The sequence below is a fragment of the Pelobates fuscus genome, chromosome 7, assembly GCF_036172605.1.
Source record: "Pelobates fuscus isolate aPelFus1 chromosome 7, aPelFus1.pri, whole genome shotgun sequence".
Classification (NCBI taxonomy): Eukaryota; Metazoa; Chordata; class Amphibia; order Anura; family Pelobatidae; genus Pelobates; species Pelobates fuscus.
Genome location: NC_086323.1, coordinates 129,246,266 through 129,267,312, shown reverse-complemented (window position 1 = coordinate 129,267,312; position 21,047 = coordinate 129,246,266). Strand labels below are relative to the sequence as shown.

At 41.8% G+C, this 21,047-nt stretch overlaps 1 protein-coding gene across 1 annotated transcript in view; it reads right to left on the bottom strand.

The window, feature by feature from the left end:
• The window catches only part of LOC134568223 (uncharacterized), a 130,872-nt gene that overhangs the window by 765 nt on the left and 109,060 nt on the right, over nt 1-21,047 (bottom strand). The window contains exons 16-23 of the mRNA XM_063426641.1: nt 20,099-20,140; nt 18,557-18,836; nt 16,232-16,386; nt 15,498-15,548; nt 8,613-8,898; nt 7,687-7,841; nt 3,047-3,070; nt 1-45 (exon numbers count right to left, since the gene is read on the bottom strand). Of these exons, the coding sequence (XP_063282711.1) occupies nt 1-45; nt 3,047-3,070; nt 7,687-7,841; nt 8,613-8,898; nt 15,498-15,548; nt 16,232-16,386; nt 18,557-18,836; nt 20,099-20,140 (1,038 nt within the window). The remainder of the gene's footprint in view (nt 46-3,046; nt 3,071-7,686; nt 7,842-8,612; nt 8,899-15,497; nt 15,549-16,231; nt 16,387-18,556; nt 18,837-20,098; nt 20,141-21,047) is intronic.

Here is a 21,047-nt window from a genome sequence, read left to right as displayed (position 1 = left end):
CCTTGGTAATCTCTTGTTTTTTTTCTGTTGATTCCAATATCTCGTCTGTAAAGAGTGAAAACATATATCAGCATATAAGAGAGAGAAGAGGATAGGATACCAATGATTGTTTTGTTTGGGCCCTCTTCAACTCTTGTTTTCTGGCAACATTATTTTAATTGTCAAATACTTGCTGACATATATGTAGAAAAAGGGGTAATACACGCTCACTATAGTATTTACCCACAAGATAGATATAGGCTGCAGTAACCAGTTCAAGGATTCCCAAACCTTGTGGATAGTTGAAAAGGTATGAAAAGGGTAGGGGAATATATAAGGATATTTATACTTATACATTTTTGTACATATACTGTTGGGCGCGGTTTCCCCTTGTCAGGGATCTTACCTGGAGTGGGAGTCCGGCAGGCAGAGTTAAGGCACCCTTTGCAATTCGGCACAGACCGAGGGGACTCAGGACAGAAATCCCCAAGGGTGTGACACAGTGCACTGGGGCTGAAATAACCAGTGCTTCCTGGAACGCAGTACAGACAAGGGAAATCCAGAAGAATAGTCGGTAACAGAATCAGAAGTCAGGACGGGCAGCAATCAGGCGAAAACAGTAGACGAGCAGGAGATCAAAACCAGGAGTCAGATAAACAGCAGTGAAACCAAGCGGAACAGGAAACACGATCTGACAACGAGGACCAGACTTGCGGGGTTTAAATAGGAAGACAGCCAATAATCATGGAACCAGGAACAGGTGTGCAAATCCCAGGCAAACAGGCTCAGACTACAGGATATCACGAACATGTAGAAACAGTCCAAGATGCGTGGAGCCCAATGTAAGGATCCTGACTGGGATGCAGGCAACTCAGGTTCGATCCCAGCCAGACCCAAATACACAATATAGTGTAAAACCAAATGATGATCCTGACATTACCCCCCCCTCAAAGACGCCGTAGGCGAGAAGAGGAAGGCAAGTACGACCCAGGAGGTTACTTTTTAGTTTTCTTGGTTTTAGTAGTACCTGTAGGAGTGGAGGTCATAGCTCTTAGGGCTTTTTCAAAAACTTGCAAGTCCTCCTTCCGGACTAGAGTCCCATTAGAGGCATAGGTACAGCCAGCAGGAGGGACTTCCTTGATAGGACTTGCAGTGGTTGTGGTGCTTGCCTTCCTAGAAGCAGACTCCTTAGTGGAAATAGCGATCTCAGGTTCTTTCGTAACTGATTCCTGCACATCCTCAGGAGCAACAACTGTAGAAGACGGAGGATTGTTCAAAGTGGTCAAGCAAGGACAGGCAGCATGTTGGCCGACAGGTCTCATAGGATATGCCGGAGTAGTACCCAGACGGAGAACCCGAGGCCTAGAAGGACGAATGGGACAAAAAGAGATTAAATGCCCTCTCTCCCCACAGTAAAAACACAGTCCATGCGCCACCCTTCTTGCCCTTTCTTGAGATGACTGACGACACCTAACCAGTCCAATCTCCATGGGTTCTTCCGCCTCGCTGTCAGATGTTTCAGGCATTTCAGGAGACTTGGGAGTGATAGGGTTAGTAGTAACATCAGTCCGAGTGTAAGGAGTAGTGTAAACCATTTCCAGTCCGGGTTGCAATATATGGGAAGCAACAGTAGGTGTTCTCTGTACATAGGATTTTTGTGTCTTGTTGCATTGTAGCCCCAAGGACCGAATAAAGGACTCCCAGGAATCCAGGACTGGGCTTTTGGTGAGTAACAATTGGTGGGCCCAAATCTTAAGGTGCCCCGACAATAAGGTAATTGCTGTCCTCACTTTAATGGCATCTGTGGCATAGGTAAGTGGTCTCAAGGAGAACAGGATCTCGCAGTCAACCTTGAAGGTGTCAAACTTAGACCGGATCCCAGAAAATTTCTCAGGTAGAGCAACCAGCGGTTCAGATAGTCCAGAGTCATAGGTTACTCTCCCTTTAAGGGAAGCCAGCTCCTGCTGTAAGCCCTGCAAAGCCTGGGTGAGCTGGGAAACTTGCTGGGTCAAGGCTGCAACGGTACTCCTCAACTCTGCAGACTCCATTTTGTCAGATCGTACTGTCAGGGATCTTACCTGGAGTGGGAGTCCGGCAGGCAGAGTTAAGGCACCCTTTGCAATTCGGCACAGACCGAGGGGACTCAGGACAGAAATCCCCAAGGGTGTGACACAGTGCACTGGGGCTGAAATAACCAGTGCTTCCTGGAACGCAGTACAGACAAGGGAAATCCAGAAGAATAGTCGGTAACAGAATCAGAAGTCAGGACGGGCAGCAATCAGGCGAAAACAGTAGACGAGCAGGAGATCAAAACCAGGAGTCAGATAAACAGCAGTGAAACCAAGCGGAACAGGAAACACGATCTGACAACGAGGACCAGACTTGCGGGGTTTAAATAGGAAGACAGCCAATAATCATGGAACCAGGAACAGGTGTGCAAATCCCAGGCAAACAGGCTCAGACTACAGGATATCACGAACATGTAGAAACAGTCCAAGATGCGTGGAGCCCAATGTAAGGATCCTGACTGGGATGCAGGCAACTCAGGTTCGATCCCAGCCAGACCCAAATACACAATATAGTGTAAAACCAAATGATGATCCTGACACCCCTACCCTTTTCATACTTGCTGACATATATGCCCACTCAGTCATTGCAAACTGCTCTCCTCAGTATAATAATTTAAATGAAATCATTAGATTAACACCTAAATAATAACTTTCACTTTTTTTTATACACCACCATCAAATATTCAGAAAAAAAAAATCATCAAATACTATATAATCATTTTTCTTTTTTTCTATGATGTATTTTCTACCAATATGACTAACATGTACATGCATGTGCTTAACCTGTAAGGATCATTATATCTTCCTCTAAGGGCTTAATTCACTAAACTCCAAAACGTGAATTGAATCTGAATGGCAAAATTCTGTAAAAAAATAGCCAATATGGAAATAATATCCAGCTATATGTAGTCGTTAGGGCTGTTAGAGCAACATGGGAGAACCACTTCAAGAAAAGTTGAGGATCTCTTCAGATATAGAGTTAATATTTTAATACTTACCAGAATGAGGAGAGGGCAGTATGTCTGTAATGTTTAAAAACAGAAAACAATAGACAAAATGTTAAAATAACCAGTGTGTTTTCTGTTAAATCAAAAACTACGTTGATGTGATGTGAGTAAGCCAATACTCATTATTGTATTATTCATGCTATCTTAACAAATCTAGGTCACATATTAAGAATCGTCTCAATAGGAGACAATAGAGAATATGGGAGAATAGTCTTCTGTCTATTTAATTAGTAAATTAAAATAAAGTCTGCACTTAGAATAAATGATAGACTTGATAGACCTTTTTTCCTTCTTGTAAAAATAAAAATATATATATATTTTACTGAGCTAATAATTTATTTTACTGTGGCCAGCCTAAGGCACACCTGTGCAATAATCATGCTGTCTAATCAGCATCATGATATGCCACACCTGTGAGGTGGATGAATTATCTCAGCAAAGGAGAAGTGCTCACTAACACAGATTTAGACAGGTTTGGGAACAATATTTGAGAGAAATAGGCCTTTTGTGTAGAAAAAGTCTTTAAGTTCAGCTCATGAAAAATGGGGGCGAAAACAAGAGTACTGCATTTATAATTTTGTTCAGTGTATTTATTTTTAATGTTAGCATTGTTTTAATTGTTCCTTTAATGCATTGTGTTTAAGTAAGACATGTAAGCATTGCACAAAAAAAAAAAAACTGTTGTTCCAGATAGGAAGCTCTTCTCAGACTGGTAACTAAGGGCTTTGCTCATTTGGCTGAGAGAGGTCAGTTATGTCAACTGTAGAGGAGGCAGGCAACAGCGCCTGGCAGACCCCAGGTACAGTGCAGTGGGTTGTAGTGGTTATAATGTATGGAGTTTGGTTTCTTTAAAATTCTCTCTCTCTCTCTGTCTCTGTCTCTCTCTCTCTCATCCATGGCAGCACTACAGCTGGGTCTAGCTCCTCCCACTCTCAGATTGGACAGGAAATACCTCCCTATTAAACGAATAAAAGAGAGATCCTACCCCTAAGTCCCCAGTTGTCCCTTCTGGCAGAAAGCGTAATTTGCCGAGTTCCCCAAGGAGAAGAAGCTTTGGGTTATCACTCAAGGTTTTTTTCTGACCCCAAAGTATTCAAGAGTATGGAGATCTTGGATCTTCACGAGCTCAACGAGCAATTATCTGTCAGAAAATTCAAAATGGAATCCATCAGCTTCATCGTAAAGGCCGTATCTCAGGGAGACTGGATGATATCTATAGACCTTCAAGATGCCTACTTCCATGTTCCCATTGCCATTCCTCACCAAAAAAATCCTGAGGTTCACAATAGAGCATCATCATTTTCAATTTCGGGCTCTCCCCTTCGGTCTCAGCACAGCAACGAGAACCTTTACAAAAGTCCTGGTTTCCCTCATAACTCTCATTCGCCTAGAAGGGATCTCCATTTTCCATTACCTAGATTATATCCTGGTTCTTTCACACAGCAGAAATCTCCTTGTTTCTCACCGAGACATAGTTCTCCATCTTCTTCAAATATTCGGATTGATCATCAACTACAAAAAGAGTCAGCTTCTTCCTTCCATGAACATCATCTATCTGGGAGCAAGTTTCGATACAGTCAAAGCAACAGTCTCCCTGTCAAGTGAAAGGGGCCAAAGGATCCAACAGAAAATCCTCCATCTTCTGACAGTCAAGTCAGTGACAGACAGAGAATGTATTAACCTTTTGGGAATCTATCCTCAACAATAGGCCTCACAAGATCGGCTCAGTGGCACATAAGGATTCCTTCTACAATATTTAAACCAAGATCTGAACCAACAGATCTTAATTTCCTCCAAGGTGAAAAAAGAGCTTGCCTGGTGGTTAAAAGATCAAAATCTTTTCCTCGGTTTCCCTCTGAGTCACATCTCTGGGTCACATTCATTGGATCACAATAACTAAAGATGCCTATCAGACTGGTTGGGGAGCACATCTGGATTCTCTGCACATCCAAGGCCTTTGGAACCACGGTCAGTTTCATCTTCCCTCGAATATCCTGGAAATGAAAGCAGTATTCAGAGCCCTTCTCCGACATACATCTCTGAAACAGCATTGGGTGAAGATCAGGGTGGACAATACTTTGGTGGTGACTTATCTCAATCATCAAGGGGGAACAAGAAGCAAACAGTTGATGAAGATTCTTTCCCCCTTAAGGCCTGGGCAGAATGGAACCTGGAAGGATTGAAGGCAGTTTATCTTCCAGGGAAGATGAATCAAGTTGCAGATTTCCTAAACAGAGTTTCCCTGGATCCAACAGAATGGTCCCTCTCTGCGGAGGTTTTCCACAGCATCGTTCTACAGTGGGGACTCCCTCAAGTGGACCTCATGGTTACCCACCTGAACAAGAAAGTGACAAGGTTCTATTTGCGGTTCTCCTACCCTTTGGCGGAAGACAGGGATGCCCTGTCCTGCGAGTGGAGGTTCGTCCAAGGATATGTGTTTCCTCCAACTCCTCATATTTTTTCTCTATTAACCCCTTAAGGACACATGACATGTGTGACATGTCAAGATTCCCTTTTATTCCAGAAGTTTGGTCCTTAAGGGGTTAAAGAGGATTTAACGAGAGCCAGTGATCGTCATTGCCCTCATTCCCCTTTGGCCAAGACGTCCTTGGTTTCCGCTTCTGCAGAAGCTATCTCAGGAACTCAGGAACCTCCTTTGGATCTATCAGGCCATCCTCAGCTCCTTCATCCTCCGTCCGGTATTCCATCCTACACCCCAATTGTTGAAATCGATGGCATGGAAATTGAGAGGCAACAGAAACAGAGGAAAAATGGCATTGCCTGGATTTAGTGCGTTGTTTATCATCTTACGTACAATGTACTTCTGCTATCAGGAAATCCTCCAGACTTTTTGGTATTCCATCAGGTCACAAGCTGGGACAAGCAGCGTCCTCCTCTTCCATCGGGCGTTGGATTGTGTCAGCTATCTCCCAGGCTTACCAGTTGTGGCAAAACCAGCCTAGCCACTGGGCATTGGAGAAGACTGATTGCCAGCCTCCTGCCATGTGACTATGGCCCCTGGGATGTATTGCCCTTTAAGAAACTTATTTGGGCTTATTGCATTTTGAAAACTTTTTCTGCCCCTTTGAATACATGGGAAGGAATGCCAGTCCCCCGTTTCCTGTCTATTGTTCTCCAGCAGGGCGTGGTCCCAGGGACACTGCCAGACCAGTTGGAACTTGCTGTTTTGCCCCTCCTCTGTCTCTCATCAGCCCTTGCTATGGTTTAACTCCATGGCGATTTGACTGTGTTCGTGGGATCTGAGCTCTGTTCAGATATAGTGAGCGCTCAGATCCACGCTATCTGGGAATAGGTTGAATGTAGGGGTTCTGTTCAATATAATGGGAATTATGTATTTTTAGGTATTTTACTGTTGTTGTAAATGGAGATATGCCCTGTACTGGAGATAAGTAAGTTACCACACCTAACTTTCAAACCACTGGATTGTATGATTTTTGAGTATGTTGGTATATAGAGTATGCTGATTCTGATAATGTAAGCTTTATGTGAATGGCATGTATATTTTGAACGTTATTAATATTGTGTAAAAACTGTATATTTTCTGCCTGTGATAATTAAGTTAGTCTATTGTGTTGAGATAATTGTATCACAGGCAGAGGGGAGGATTTCTGCTGGTATGAATGGGAGTGTTTACCTGTGTTGTAATGTATTGATTGGTTGTTCTTCAAAACCCTGTGGGCAGTACTATGTTTGTAAAATGAGCATAAAAGCAGAGTGTTGGATTAAAGCTTCAGTTCTACTTCACCCTCAATTTGGAGTGCTGTCTCTTATTGGGGGAATCTGCTACAAGAGATTGTTATGCTTGTCATACTCCCTTGATAAATCACTACTAAGCTCTTGTAAGAGCTTGTTCCTGCCTTGCTCTCTGGAGGAGTCTAGGGTGGTTATGTTGTCTGCTGGAGTGCGGGAAACCCTCAGGAAGTGCTAGGAGCATCCTTCAACGGAGGTACCCAGTCGGGGTACCCATCGATCCGTTACACCAGGCATCTGGAGTACCTATCCCGTTGTGTCTTCGGGCTCACTCTACTAGAGCGTTAGCCTCTTCTTGGGCAGCTGCAGCTAATGTTTCTCCTGACCGAATCAGTTCATCAGCAAACCGAAGGTCCTTTAATACGTTTATCCATCACTACCGATTGGATGTTGACAGATCTTCCAGTTCTTCCTTCGGGAGAAGTGTTCTGGCTTCAGCTTTATAATAAAGTTTTCTTTTGCATTCAAAAAAATTGACTGGTTTTATATTGTTTTCCCTTTTTGTTTTTAGCTTGGGTATTACCCAGCGGTAGTGCTGCCATGGATATGTCCGGGAAAATAGAAAATTATTTAAAATTACCGATATTTTCTTTTCCCTGATATAGGCCATGGCAGCACTACGATCCCACCCTTTTGTTTGTTTATGGCTAGGGACTAAGACTGGGGACTTAGGGGTAGGATCTCTCTTTTATTCGTTTAATTAGGAGGTGTTCCTGTCCAATCTGAGAGTGGGAGGAGCTATACCCAGCTGTAGTGCTGCCATGGCCTATATTCGTGAAAATAAAATATCGGTAAGTATTAATAAATTTTCTATTATCACAAATACACACAAGCACATACACACACACACACAAACCTACCTTGTATTTTAGCAGGATGCGCAAACACTTGGACTTCACATACTGATAGGAACTCTTCAGTATCTGTTAAAGTTACAGTAACATACCGTCCCTCCATTCCTTTACAGTTAAAGGACATTGTTTCTCCATAATACATCTTGTACACAAATCCACATCTAGAAAATAGATAATGATTGAAGGTTATATTAAATTGTCTCAAAGAGATGATGAACTATGTTTTCGAGTTATATCACTGAAAATGTATTTTTAACCGATACACTTTCAGCCCAGCAAACTGAACACAGAAATGTGTTTTATCAGTAATTGTTATTACTTAATGAATAGGAATAAAGCAGATAGACTAGAGGGGCATTAATATAGCCCCATAGGTTCTAAATCCGAACAAAAGTATCATATGCAGTCATGACTATTGAACAAAAGTGAAATAGCTTATGGTTGTGTGGACTGCTGCTGTCCATTTTCATTAAGAAACTCCAGCATGTTGTATGTTAAATAATTTACCTGAATATTTTTCTGTAAATTATATCAAGAAAGATACATGGAGAGAGAAACGCACCAGGTTATTTACTAAAATAATGAGAATTGTTGGGAATTCAAAGCAAATTTAAAATCAAATGTCAAAATAGAATTGAAAATAATTTTCCAGTGACCTGTGCATCCAGTTTGGGTATTGTGATCTAAAATCTAATATTCCCTTTAAATTCTATTTAAATTCCCAACATTTCTCATTTCAGTAATAACCCTCTAACAAGCTGCTGCGTTTCTAGGTCCTCGGTGTGTTACATAAATAAAATTCAAGAATTACATAGGAAGGTCGATGAGTAAAATTCTTTGAAGAAAAGCAATCTGGTGAGCACCCAGAGGACACATAAAAAATTAATTACATATAATTTTTAATCAAGAGTTACTCAATCATACATTGTTACCTGGGATTATTAATGCCTCCATTTTCTGCAGAATTCCCAATTCGGATCTCTGCCCCATTGATCCTTTCTCGGCAGCAGTCAGCACGGTTGGTGATGGCGACTGACTGTACAACCATTTTGGATTTTAAGTCTAATTTCCACCACGGATTCTTTTCTTTTTTCGTGTGAGTGCATTCACCTAGCAGGTAATTACTGGCCAAAGATCCATCAATAGCTGTTCTAGCTTCTAGTCTGCTTCCAAAATGGCTGGACTGTGAAGGATTACCTTGGGGAGCGATGTTTTTTACTGGGGAACATAAATTGTGCTAATTAGCTTTATTTTACAGCTGTATTTTTTAAAATTGTTTCAGTGTCAGGGTTTTGTCAAACACATCCCTAGGCAGGTTGTCATGGATAGGGATCAACATTAAAGGATTACTCCCCATAATTTTTATTTTTTAACAAATTGGCAGATATACCCCAATGAAAAAAATGCTATCTTTTTTTTCTGCATATTTTCTTTAGGGGTGTATGAAAAACAGCTTGTAAAAACCTGCAGACCTGCTGTCTGCAGCCTTTGCAAGCCCACCGTTCTTTCCCTTTCTCCTTAATGAATGCATCTCTATGAGGAACGTTCAGTGCCATGCAGTGTGTGGAGACATTGAACACCAGAGTTGCACACTGTACAGCACTGGGATAGGAAGCACCCCTAGTGGCAGTGACTCCCACTAGAGGTGTTCTTAGGCAGCAATGTAAACACTGCCTTTTTCTCTGAATACTCCCAAAACTTGCTATAGAAGCGAGAACCACAACATTGAGCTACAGTGTTTTGGGTGACTGTAGTGTACCTTTAAATAAAGGAACCATTTAAATCTAGCTCTGCTTGCATAGTGTATAATTTGCATTTCATGCTCTATGTAAAGACTGACAACGTGACTTCCTTAAATTGTCAGTAAAGTGGTGTTAATGCATTTGACATGTTGTTGCACTGTTCTGTTCTGTACAAGTTTCTGGTTTTTGTATTGTTAAATAAGAACTTCCCCCTTTTAGTGAGTGCCAGTTTTACTTTTATTCAAACCAGTAAACTGCACAATAGCGTTTACTGGGTTGAAATGTATACTTAAAGAATCACTATGGCGTTAGGAATAGAAATCTGTATTCCTAACACTATAAGTTAATTCCTAACACTATTAATTAAATTCAGATCCCCCAAATCTAAATAAAAACTGGAACAGCACCAAGACCGAGTCCCTGCAGCCACTCAAACTGCTTCCTGCGACTTCAAGCAGATGCTTCTAACTGTCCAATCCAATGCTCCTCATAGTGGAGCATTGGGGACAAAACGCACATGAGCTGCCAGTGCTACGCTCCCATTAGAGATAAGCTTGCAAATCAAATTTGGCTCGTTTCTCACAGTAGACTCTAGTGGCAGTCAGGTAAACAACCACTAGAAGTGTTTTTAACCCTGCAAGATAAGCATTACCATACTACTAAATGGTTATGCTGTACATTTCAGGGTTAAAACTAAAGGACAACTGCACACAGATCATTTCATTGAGATGAAGTTGTCTGGGTGCCTTTACTCAATAGATCGTATTAGCAACACCCAAACATATTTTAATTAGTTAACCCTGAATTGCTGCAATTTGCAGTGGAGTCAGTACAATGCTGAAGTGCAGCAGAGGTAAGTAGTTTTTTTAATTTCCCCTGTTTTTTTTTTTTTTTTAATAAATTCTTTATTTTGAAATATTTTTTTTATGGGGTGGGGATACAGAAGATAAACCGGGGGGGGGGAAGTGGTGGGAGGGATGGGGAATGGGGTACAATTTCCTTTGCATTGTGTAGAAAACAACTTAGTGTTCATGCAAATTGGGGTTACAAAATAGAGAGTAGAAAAAAAGGGGGGGGGGGTACAATTTAATCAGAGTACAATTTAACTTGGTTTTGAAAGTAACATATGTATTCCTTGGTTTTGCATCTGCTTGCTTAGTTCTGGATAAGGCGGGTTTCGGGGTATGCCTTTCTTGGTGGCTTGGGAGTTTGGGTACCAAGTGACTCGTTGGATGTGGTAGAAGATGGTGCATCCATTACGGTACTCTTAGCTTCTTGAGGTCTCTGGTGCAGTTGAGTCAGGAAGATAGGAGAGTTTATGAGGGTGGAAGGGGGGGGGGGTTATGCGTCTTCCAGTTTCTTGTTGTTCGTGTCTCCGCTTATATTCGTGTTAGAGAGTTTGTGGTGTGGGGGGTTGGGGGGTTGGGGTTTTTTTGGGTGTAGAAGCGTGGGGTGTGGTATGGTGTTGTGTTCTAAGGTTAGTGGGTGTTGGAGGTTTGTGATTTGTCCGCGTAGTGTTAAGCTTTTATCTGGGTGTTGTGTCGGGTTAGTGTGCCGTGGGTGTGGTGTTCTGGTTTGCAGTTTTTAGGTCTTTGTCTAGGCGCGTGCTGTTTTTGTCAGTGTGGTGGGGGTGTGGGTATTGACTGTTTCCGATGTGGTCATTTTTGCAGGGTCGGGGTTATTGTGTCGGGCGTGGGTTGAGTGGCTGTGACCCGTGTGAGTAGAAGGGTTGGTAGTGTGTTTGGGTTGGATTATTGTCGGGATGGTTTTGTTTGAGGGGAGTAGGGAATTGTGTATTCTGTAATGGGGGTATGAAAGAGTGGTAGGTGTGAGATTTTAGTGGGAAGGCTGAGGAGTTGTGTCTGGTGAGCATGTTGTGGGGGGGTGGCTGTGGGTCTGGGTTGGGTGCGGGTTACTTTCGATGGAGTGTGTGGATGTGGATGGGCTTGTTTGTTTCTGTTGGGGTATGGTCGGGGTATTCTCTGAGGGGGGTTGGGGTGGTGGTGGACATCGTCGTTTCAAGGGTTGGACGTGGATAGTGGGAACTCGTAGAGCCACGGGTCCCAGATTTTGTTGAAGGCGTTTGTGGAGTCATGTACTATTGCGGACAGTTTGTCCATTTTCCTGGTTTCTTCTATTTTGCGTTTCACTGTTTGTAGTGATGGCACTTCTGGTTTGCTCCAGGCTTCTGCTATAGCCCTCCTAGTTGCTAAGGCGATTTTAGCTATAAGCTTGTTTTGGCATCTGGGGGTGTCTTCTAGGGGTTTTGAGAGGAGCCATGTCCATGGATCCATTGGGACATTGGTGTGTAGTACTTTGGATGTCAGTTGTGTGATATAGAGCCATAGTGAGGCTATTTGGGGGATTCCCACCAAGTGTGAATGTATGTGCCTTTTCCTCCACATTGTTTCCAGCACAAATCAGTGTTGGCAATGCCGATCTGTTTGAGCCGCAGAGGGGTAAGGTACCAGCGCATCAGTGTTTTATACGCTTGCTCCTTGTGGTTTACACACATGGAGACCGATGCTGTGGCTTCCCATATGTCTCCCCAATCTGAGGGGTGGTTCGGGGGCCCAAGGTCCCTCTCCCAAGCCGACACGTATGTGAGTGAGCCCTCAGTGGAGGTAGTGATGATATTCGTATAGAGGATGGAAATCTGGCTTTTTTGTATTGGGCACGCCATGCAGGCTTTTTTTCGAAGGGGGTGAGGTTCGTTGTGCTTGCCTTTTGGTTTGTTGGGGTTTCTAGGAAACTTCATTTACTGGGGGTATAGGAATGAGAAAATGTCACTTCTCTGGAAGTAATCGTTCCTCTTGAAAGCTAGTTTAGATGACTCATCAAGCAAAAACAAGTGTTATATATCCTAGTGATCACTAATCTTTACTCTGTAGCGGTTTTGAGCTACATTTCCCATGATGCTCAGTCAGGTGGAACATTTGCTGCTCCAAATGTAGCTAAGGTTTATTGGTTAGCCTTTAAAAGCAGGTGTCCCAAGAATTTAGACCAGCAGGTGTTTTAGATCTGCTTCTTCTTCTGTGACTGTTTGGCAGTCTTGAGGAAGTTGGCAAACTCAGGCTAAAGGAAAAAATAGCCAGTTGAACACATTGAACTAATTTGTATGGTGTTCTTTTTTTTTTTTTTTTTTTTTTTGTGCATATAAGCTGAACAGGTTATTGTGATACCGCAAAGGCATTCCACTAGCTTATATCAATGACATTTATTACAGTGGGGTATTCAGAGACATGTGCACATTTTATATTTAAGGTGAGATTAGGTAGTGATAGAACATGCGTAGTGAGAGTGAACACTCTTATATGAAGAGAGTTCATTGCGTGTTGAATTCAGGCTCGATTAAACAATAATTGTGTCAAGATTAAATGCAATAGAATAAGTAACGTTTAACAGCTATGAGACATCAGCAATTTATAGTTAGTGGTAGACATTCAAGGCTAGTTATACATACGACATAGTTTGGTACGCTTAAGTTTATACTCATAGGAAGGAATGTAGCATTGTGGTAGAAAAGGCCAGAGGAGAGACAAAGAGGCAAGGCTCCACATGCACATTCATCTTAGCAATAGATATGGAGTGTAGTGGGTTATGGTGCTATTTAGTTGTGTTGTGCTGGATTGTACGTAAGTTTTGGGTAGATTGGTATCGAATATGTGTGTGTTTGCTTTTGAGTGATAGTGCCATGAAAAAGTCCAGTCCTAAAATTATATTGTATCTGTTGGGGTCCATGGCTTTCAGTCTCTAGGTTTGCAGATTTGGGCTTCATCCTACCCCGGTGTTTGGCGGGTGTCTTTTTCATGCTGTGGCTTTCCCCTGCACTAACTTGGTGACTTGAGGTAGCAATCGTGGCTTTTCAGGTCCGGGCTGTGGGGGTGAGTTGTGGCTGGATGGGGGCATGATGTGAGGCTTAGTATGTCGGCTCCACAGGCCTTTCTTTTCGGAGCCAGCAGTGACAGGGTCTGGTGGTCCCTGTAGCCACCCCTACTCGGTGCTGGTGCCTTTCACAGTTTGGGTGTCTATGTTTCTTTGGGGTCAGGGGGGACTTGGGAGGTCTTCCCTTGTGTGGCCGGGATGTTCTTACCCGGGTGCTGCGTGTCGGCTTTGGCGGTTAACTCCTGCTTGTTGCCCCTGACCCTGCCACCTGGCGTTTAAATCCTCGTCACCTTGTTGCTGCTGCTTGTGGTCACCTCGTTCATTGGCGATGTCGTGGGTTTTCTCTTTTATTGCTGCTTGCGGTTGGTGGGAAAGCGGACGTCTATCCTCGCCACCTCCCATGTTAGGCCTCAGTTTGCCCTTATGTTGTCCGGTCATCCCGGGTGTCAAGTTGGGTATCATTCTGTTCCGGCGGGTTGCCCCAGTGCCGTGAGCCTTAGTACGGGGGGGTTTGTGGATCTGCGGCCCGATTTATCTGTCAGTTTTGTAGCCCAGTAGCAGGAGCTCTAGCAGAGTGCGTCTTGCAGGCTCGCTGGTTTGTATGGTGTTCTTTTTAATAGCATTATCAAAGGCCACTGAGACATGAAAGTCACTTTTGAAGCTTGTTTCCTTAATAATCATTTTTATTTTATTATTTATTTATTATTTTAGAACATTATTATTTTTAGTTCTGTTCACAGCTAACCAACTGGACGTGCACACTGACACATTAAGCAAGCCATTTCTTTTGAGGTGTGAGGTGTTGCTGATGCACTCACTGCTTTACATCCTATGACATGGCCAGTAAAATAAACTCTAGTTGTAACCCACTATGGCACTTTAATGTTTAAAATGTTTAAATTTGATGAGGTGAGGTGGGAAGAGGGGGGAAATTGTTTCCAGGTGCTAGACTGACAGAACACCGCAGGGCTGACTGGACCTGCTCCTTTCCCGGCTCCCCACCGGCATCCAGAGGCGGACTGGGAGCTGCGTCCTCTTGAGATACAGTCAGCAGGTGCAGAGCAATATGACTTGAAATTGTGCCTCAGACAGAAAGGGGGTAGCAGGAAGGAGTCTCTGCTTCCCCATTACTAGACACCAGGGACCTTAGCCTCCCGCCTTCCCCTACTGGTACTAATAATGATATGGTGAAGAAGAGGAAAATGTAATTAACAAAAGTATGTGTAACTGCATAGGAACGATTATGTGTGTATGACTGTGTTTGTGACTGTTACAGCGTGTGACTGTGTTAGTATGTGACAGTGTATATCACATACTGTGTATGTGACCGTATATGTGACAGACTGTACGTGTGTGACTGAGAGTTTGACTGTGTGTATGTGACTGGCACAGCATGTATGTGAATGACTGTGTCTATGTGATTATATGTGCGATTGGATGCATGTTTGTGGCTGTGTGTCTAGGTGTGCATGTGATTTGTGTGTGCGAACATGGTATTATGTATGTTTGTTGTCTATGAATGTGACTGTGCATATGTCTGTGCAATTATGACTGTGTGTGTTTATGTGACTGTGTATATGTCCATGTGTGAATATGACTGCATGTACAATTGCATATCTAGGTAGGTATGCATGTGACTGTGTGGGGAGTGCAATGGGGATTAAGAGACATACAAGAAGTAATTGTGAGTTTATCGGAACAAGAGGGTAAACAGGGTTGAAGCACACCACATGGAAAGGGGGATAAGGGAAGACACACAAAGGAGATACACACAAGGGGATATTGCCATTCCCTCAATTCACTTTTTGGTGAACAGACCCCTTAACCCCTTAAGGACAGACGACGGATATATTCCGTCATGATTCCCTTTTATTCCAGAAGTTGTGTCATTAAGGGGTTAATACACTTTAAACCATCCCATATATTGTAGCTATTTCAGTATTGAAATTATTGGGTCCCTAGACACTTTTATTATTATTTCTAGGAAAACTGCTAGGCAAGGGGCAGCAAACTGTCAGCAACATGGAACTATGGATCCAGGAGGGTGCAAATAAAGGACTTGCCCTGAGCTTCTCACGACCTTGCTTATCTATGTTTAAACTGTGCCGTCATCTATCAATGAAACATCATAGAATGGGACAGAGACTGCCGCTAAAAAGCATGGTTTCATACACACTTCAGATATCTTACCACCATGGTGTTGCTTCTGTATTTCAAAGTCTCCATCCCACAGTTCTCCAGCTGGAAAAATGATACAAGTTAATCCTTAGACTGTGATCTGTTTTTAACTGATAACTTATTTTGTGCTGCCACAAACACTTAACACATGATGGTTTCACATATGTTATTTTATGCTTGAGATATATATATATATATATATATATATATATATATATATATTTTTTTTTTTCAGTTACTTATTTAAAGGAAACAACCTGTCTTCCATATCAGGGGAATAGCACAAAAAGAATACAATTATAGTAGAAAATAAGAAAAAACTTTGCGAATGCCAAAGTTATTTTGGCACTACAGGTACCAAAACAACTTTTGCTAACTGAAGTAGTTTTTGTGTAGTGATTATGCCTCTGCAGTCTCACTGCTCAAGTCTCTGCCAATTAAGAGTTAAATCACATTGAAGACACTATGAAGAAAGCTCCTGAAAACCTGTGATATGATGTATTTTTTAAACAGTTCTTTTCACAGGGTATATATGATTCAGTAACCTAAAAGTTACCTGTATTATTTGAAAGCAATGGAATTAACCCCTTTTTGGGAATATTTCCTTTCCCAAAATCTTATTAGGATGGGGAAACTGGAATCCAATTTTATCCAGCCCCATCAATTCTGTCTGATATAAAGCAGTTTGCTTGATCTACTGGTATTATACATCCAAGAATGCAATGAAAATCTTGCTTTAAACTCACTTGGATTCTCTATGGGTACAGCAAACACTTGTACTTCACAAAGGGTAAGTGACTTATTCTTATCTGGAATCACAATAGTAACAAATCGACCTTGCATTCCGTCACAATTAAATGAAAAGGTTTCTCCAAGGCCAATAGAGAATACGGTTCCACAACTGTTATGGGAAAGAAAGATCAATATAAGAAACATAAACATGATGCAACATAAAATTTACAAAGATTGTGGCATTTATTCCTTAAACAGAATTGTAGTGTAGTGAAGCCCAGACTGAAAACTTTAAGCCAAAATAGCTAATTTAGATAAATTCACCAACCTGGCTATTTTCACAGCTTGCCTATTTTAGCATACATTTTGCAATTCTATTTTCAGTCCAGTGTTTAATAAAAAAAATCTGGGACAGATACATGAAGATGTTACATATATATATATATATATATATATATATATATATATATATATATATATATACACAACATTTACTTATTTGATGAACATGATACACTTATACACATACTGATTCTATCAATCCTAGCCACTTGGCTACCATATTTATCCTTTGTCTCCAGTCTCGTTTCCAAAACTGGTGCACACAGTCATTATTAAAACTACTCCAATTGTCATCCTACTAGAACATATGCAAAGCTCGCTGTGACAGATCCTCTGTCTGTGGGTTATAAATCTATCCTCTGGTTCGTCTGTTTGTTCACCTAAAAACCCCTTCCATTCCCTTGCTGGTTCATCTATTTGTTCACCTAAAACCCTTCCATTCCCATTCTGCAAAATGGCACTTCGTATACAGTCGAAGTGTCGAAGTAGTCGAACACGTGGCGGTGGCCATCATAGTTAGTCGAACGTGTTCAGCTGTGTTTTGTCATAGAGTTCATGGAACTCAAATCGATACGCGACGGCACGAACACCGCTGAACAGTTACCTTCCAGAGAAATTAGACTATTCATTTGTATAGTCGAACGATGTTCGGTGAATCAAAGCCCACGAACAAGAGACACACTTTAACTATGGCCATTCACCATTCCGTTCGCCAATTCGAGCGGTAATTTGACTGTTTTGAAATAGACCGTCCGCACAGCCTAATTCTCTGGAACTATTTTGGGCATGAAACCATGCGTGCGGTCGGTCAAAAGAGACTTCCATAAATTTCCTGAACCCCTGCTCTGAAGACTTTATGGGGATATGTTATGTTTTGGGGTGTTTTCTATACTTTACTATAAAAATTTGTTTTTCTGCCTGGGGATAATTAAGTTAGTACATTATCTACCTTAATTATATCACAGGCAGAGGGAGGGATTGTGTGCTGTATGTGGGGGTATCAGACATTGGTATATTGTTCTTATTGGTCTTTACAGTTTAATGCAGTGCTCCATCAGGTCCAGGGGGTGTGCCTCTGGCCTGAGGAATTGTATATAAAGCCAACCTGTACCATTAAACCTTCAGACCTCTTCGCCCTCAATACTGAGTTCTGTCTCTTATTGTAGGAAGCTGCTATATCACTACCAGGGATTGCTATACTCATTATACTCCCTTGGATAATCACTAGCTCTTGTAAGAGCTGTTCCTGTTATGCTCTCCTGGAGGAGAGATCTTTCCCACACGGTCCTGGATATCAGCAGTTGGTCCAGGGTGGGAGGAAGACAGTGAGATTCCTGTTAAACTATGGCGGTTGCGGAGTCTGCACCACTGATGGTGTCCGGTGCGGTGCTTATAGTCATCTGCGTCCACTAGGAAGCATCCGTTGACGGAGGTGCCCAGTCGGGGTGCCAGGTGGTCTGTTACACTCGCCCTTTGCAATTAACTGCCAGAGAGATGATCCATTATATCACAGTTTCTTGAGAAGCAGAATTTTAAATGTATTGGCTCCTACTAAAGAATTTGGGTTCATTCAAGTCTTTAATGAAGAAAACCCAGGATTTCATCCTATTAAAACTGATTTACAAAACTGAGCTACAATAGACGTGTGTGTGCGTGCGTGTGTCAGAGAACGCACTGGTCGAGACTTGGGCAATAACGTGTGATTTTGCTTTCTATTCATGCTCATGTTTCTATTCCTAAACTGTACCTACTACTTATAAAATTTTGTATATTGTCTGCATATTTTTGGAACTAACAAGAGCAGACTGATAGAGACTGCTATTTTTGTGCCACGGTGATTACATTAGCTAATCGTACAGCTACTTTGACACGTATTGACTAATTAGTTTTGAAAATAGTATTTGATGGTGAAATTGTTAAGTAACATTTCTATTTTTCTCAAGATACTATTAATAACTAATTTTAAATAAATAAATAATAGAATATTGTATATATACATGGGGTTCTTTTTCCAGCCAGTTGCAGAATTTCCAATGTGAATCTCTGCCCCATTGAGATCTTCCTCACAACAGTCCGCCCTGCTGGTTATGGCAATAGAAAACACTTTATGGTCTGATTGCAAATCTAGTGTCCACCAAGAATCAAGATTCTCTTTTGTTTTAGCACATTGAGTCTCTGGATCTTTGTTTTTCAAGGAACCATCTGCAGCTTTTTTAGGATCACCTGCTCCATATGTACTAGACTGGGATGTCACCCCTTTGATGGCTACATTAGATGCTAAAAAAAAAAATAATAATAATAATTATCATTTACATTGTGTTGAATAATGAGGTTTACTAACCAAACTCTACCACCATGTTGAACATTCTTGGATACTTCTTGGAACATATCAGTTAAAGCTAAGGCAAGCGCGTCCATATGGTGACACAGGCAGTCGCCTCAGGGTGCACCGGACTGGGGGGGAGCGTTAGATTAGAGTGACCCGGCAGGAGGGAAGTGTACAGCGCTCCCTCCTGCCGTCACTCAGTGTAGCATGGCTGGGCAGAGCGAACCGTGGTACAGGAGCATCTGTTTCCTGTACCCTGCCGGTCTGACAGGAAGTGCTCACTAAGAGAGCCTTTCCTGTCAGTCTGGCCGGGTACAGAAAACTGAAGCTCCTGTACCGCGGCCCGCTCCGCTCGGCCATGCGACAAGAAAGTTAATGAGGCATGCAAGGGAGGGAGGGGAGCGGACCACAAAGGGGGGAGGCGAGCGGATCACTAAGGGAGGTTGAGGGAAAATAAACACTAAGAAGGGGAAGGGAATTCATATTCGGCCCTAAACGAATTGCACATGTCTAAGAACTACTATATAGCTAACAAGTTACAAGTTAGAGTAGGTACTACAAAGAACACTATAAAATCCCAGTTTACATAAACAAGTTTCAAAACGTATATGTGCTGTTTATGGAAAAATGTATAGCTTTCAGCTAGGTCATCGACATATTGGTTAATCTCTATATCTTTATGATCCCTTGAGAATGTGTTGGTTCTGTGACCAGCTCAGGAACCTAAAGATTGTATACCATACACATTATCTTCTTTAGTTTTATATTTGACTTCCTTTATCTCCCTTTCTGTCTCTGACCAGTTTTCTTCTTCCTCTTCATTAAGCAGCTAATTTTTCCTCCACATACTGGAGTTTAGTACTGGTTGTATTTTCTTTCTTTATCTCATTCTTTATTAGATTACCTTTTTCATCCTGCACATACAGCACCTTTTTTAGTGTTAACATTGTTATTTATGCTAACAAAAGTTGACTGCCCTGCTCAAGCAGGGGGTCCATATTTGTAATTCACACTCTTCTCCTACATATTAAAGTCAATCTACTAAAAAGCACTTGCAACAGAACCCAAAGACACCAATTATCAAGAATTGTCACCTACTAGATCTTGGAGGTATGCATACGCACTCTTTAGGAAAACAAAAAGATGGCTTTTACAGTGATATGAATTGTGAAACTCTTATATAGAAAAACGAATACTGCAGATGTATACTTACCAGCATTTGAATGTGCCAGAATTTTTCGCATTTCATTAGCTTCTGTATGAAACAAATAAAATATATATGAATGCAGTTGTAGAAAAAAAATATATATAAATATATATATATATGAATGCAGTTGTAGTCACTGCATTTGAAAACAGTGTAATAACTAGTTTATGTGTTTATATGTTTATGCATGGATGAATAATTTTATTTGGATTTCAGAATTTTCCCTTGCTATTAATAGATTTTCTTATGTCAGCGGGTACCTTATCCACATTCCTTTGGTGTCAAAACCTTTCTTAAACCTCCTGTGTCCAAAACTCTGTGTCTTTGAGCCCACATTTATTTTACCCAGTCAGGTCACTTGCCTTCAGATCTCAGATCAGTTACCTTTGGTCCAAAGATTTACCGTATGTACTTGTCTATAAGTCGATCTCGTCTATAAGTCAAGCGCAGTTTTTTGACCAACAATTGTGAAATATGCTATGACTCGTGGATAAGTCGATGGTATGTGCTCCCTTATTTGTACCTTGTTTCGTCTGATATCCCCCTGCATTCAAATTAAATAGTTCCCCTTCTGTTCGGTTACCGAACAGACTCTGTGTGGTCCCCCTTGCTGACCACCCCTGGCTGTTAACCACAAACAAGCATTCCCTTGGTTGTATATACGAACGCACGTGTTCAAACAATTGGAGGCCATCTTGTCTCCCGAACGCAGGCAGCGGTACATGATCGTCGACGGCATGGATCTCTATGTCGGCTACACAAGTCAGTGAACCCTGCTGAAACTTGTACCCCTGCCCGTTCAACTTCCCGACCAGCTAGGAGAATGGCGTTTGGGAGTCGACATTGATCCTCATTTAATGTACAAAATTCTATCGAAACTAGCACTGACTCGTGAATAAGTCGATTCTGTGTTTTAAAATTAAGTTTACAACTAAAATCTCTTGACTTCCCTCAT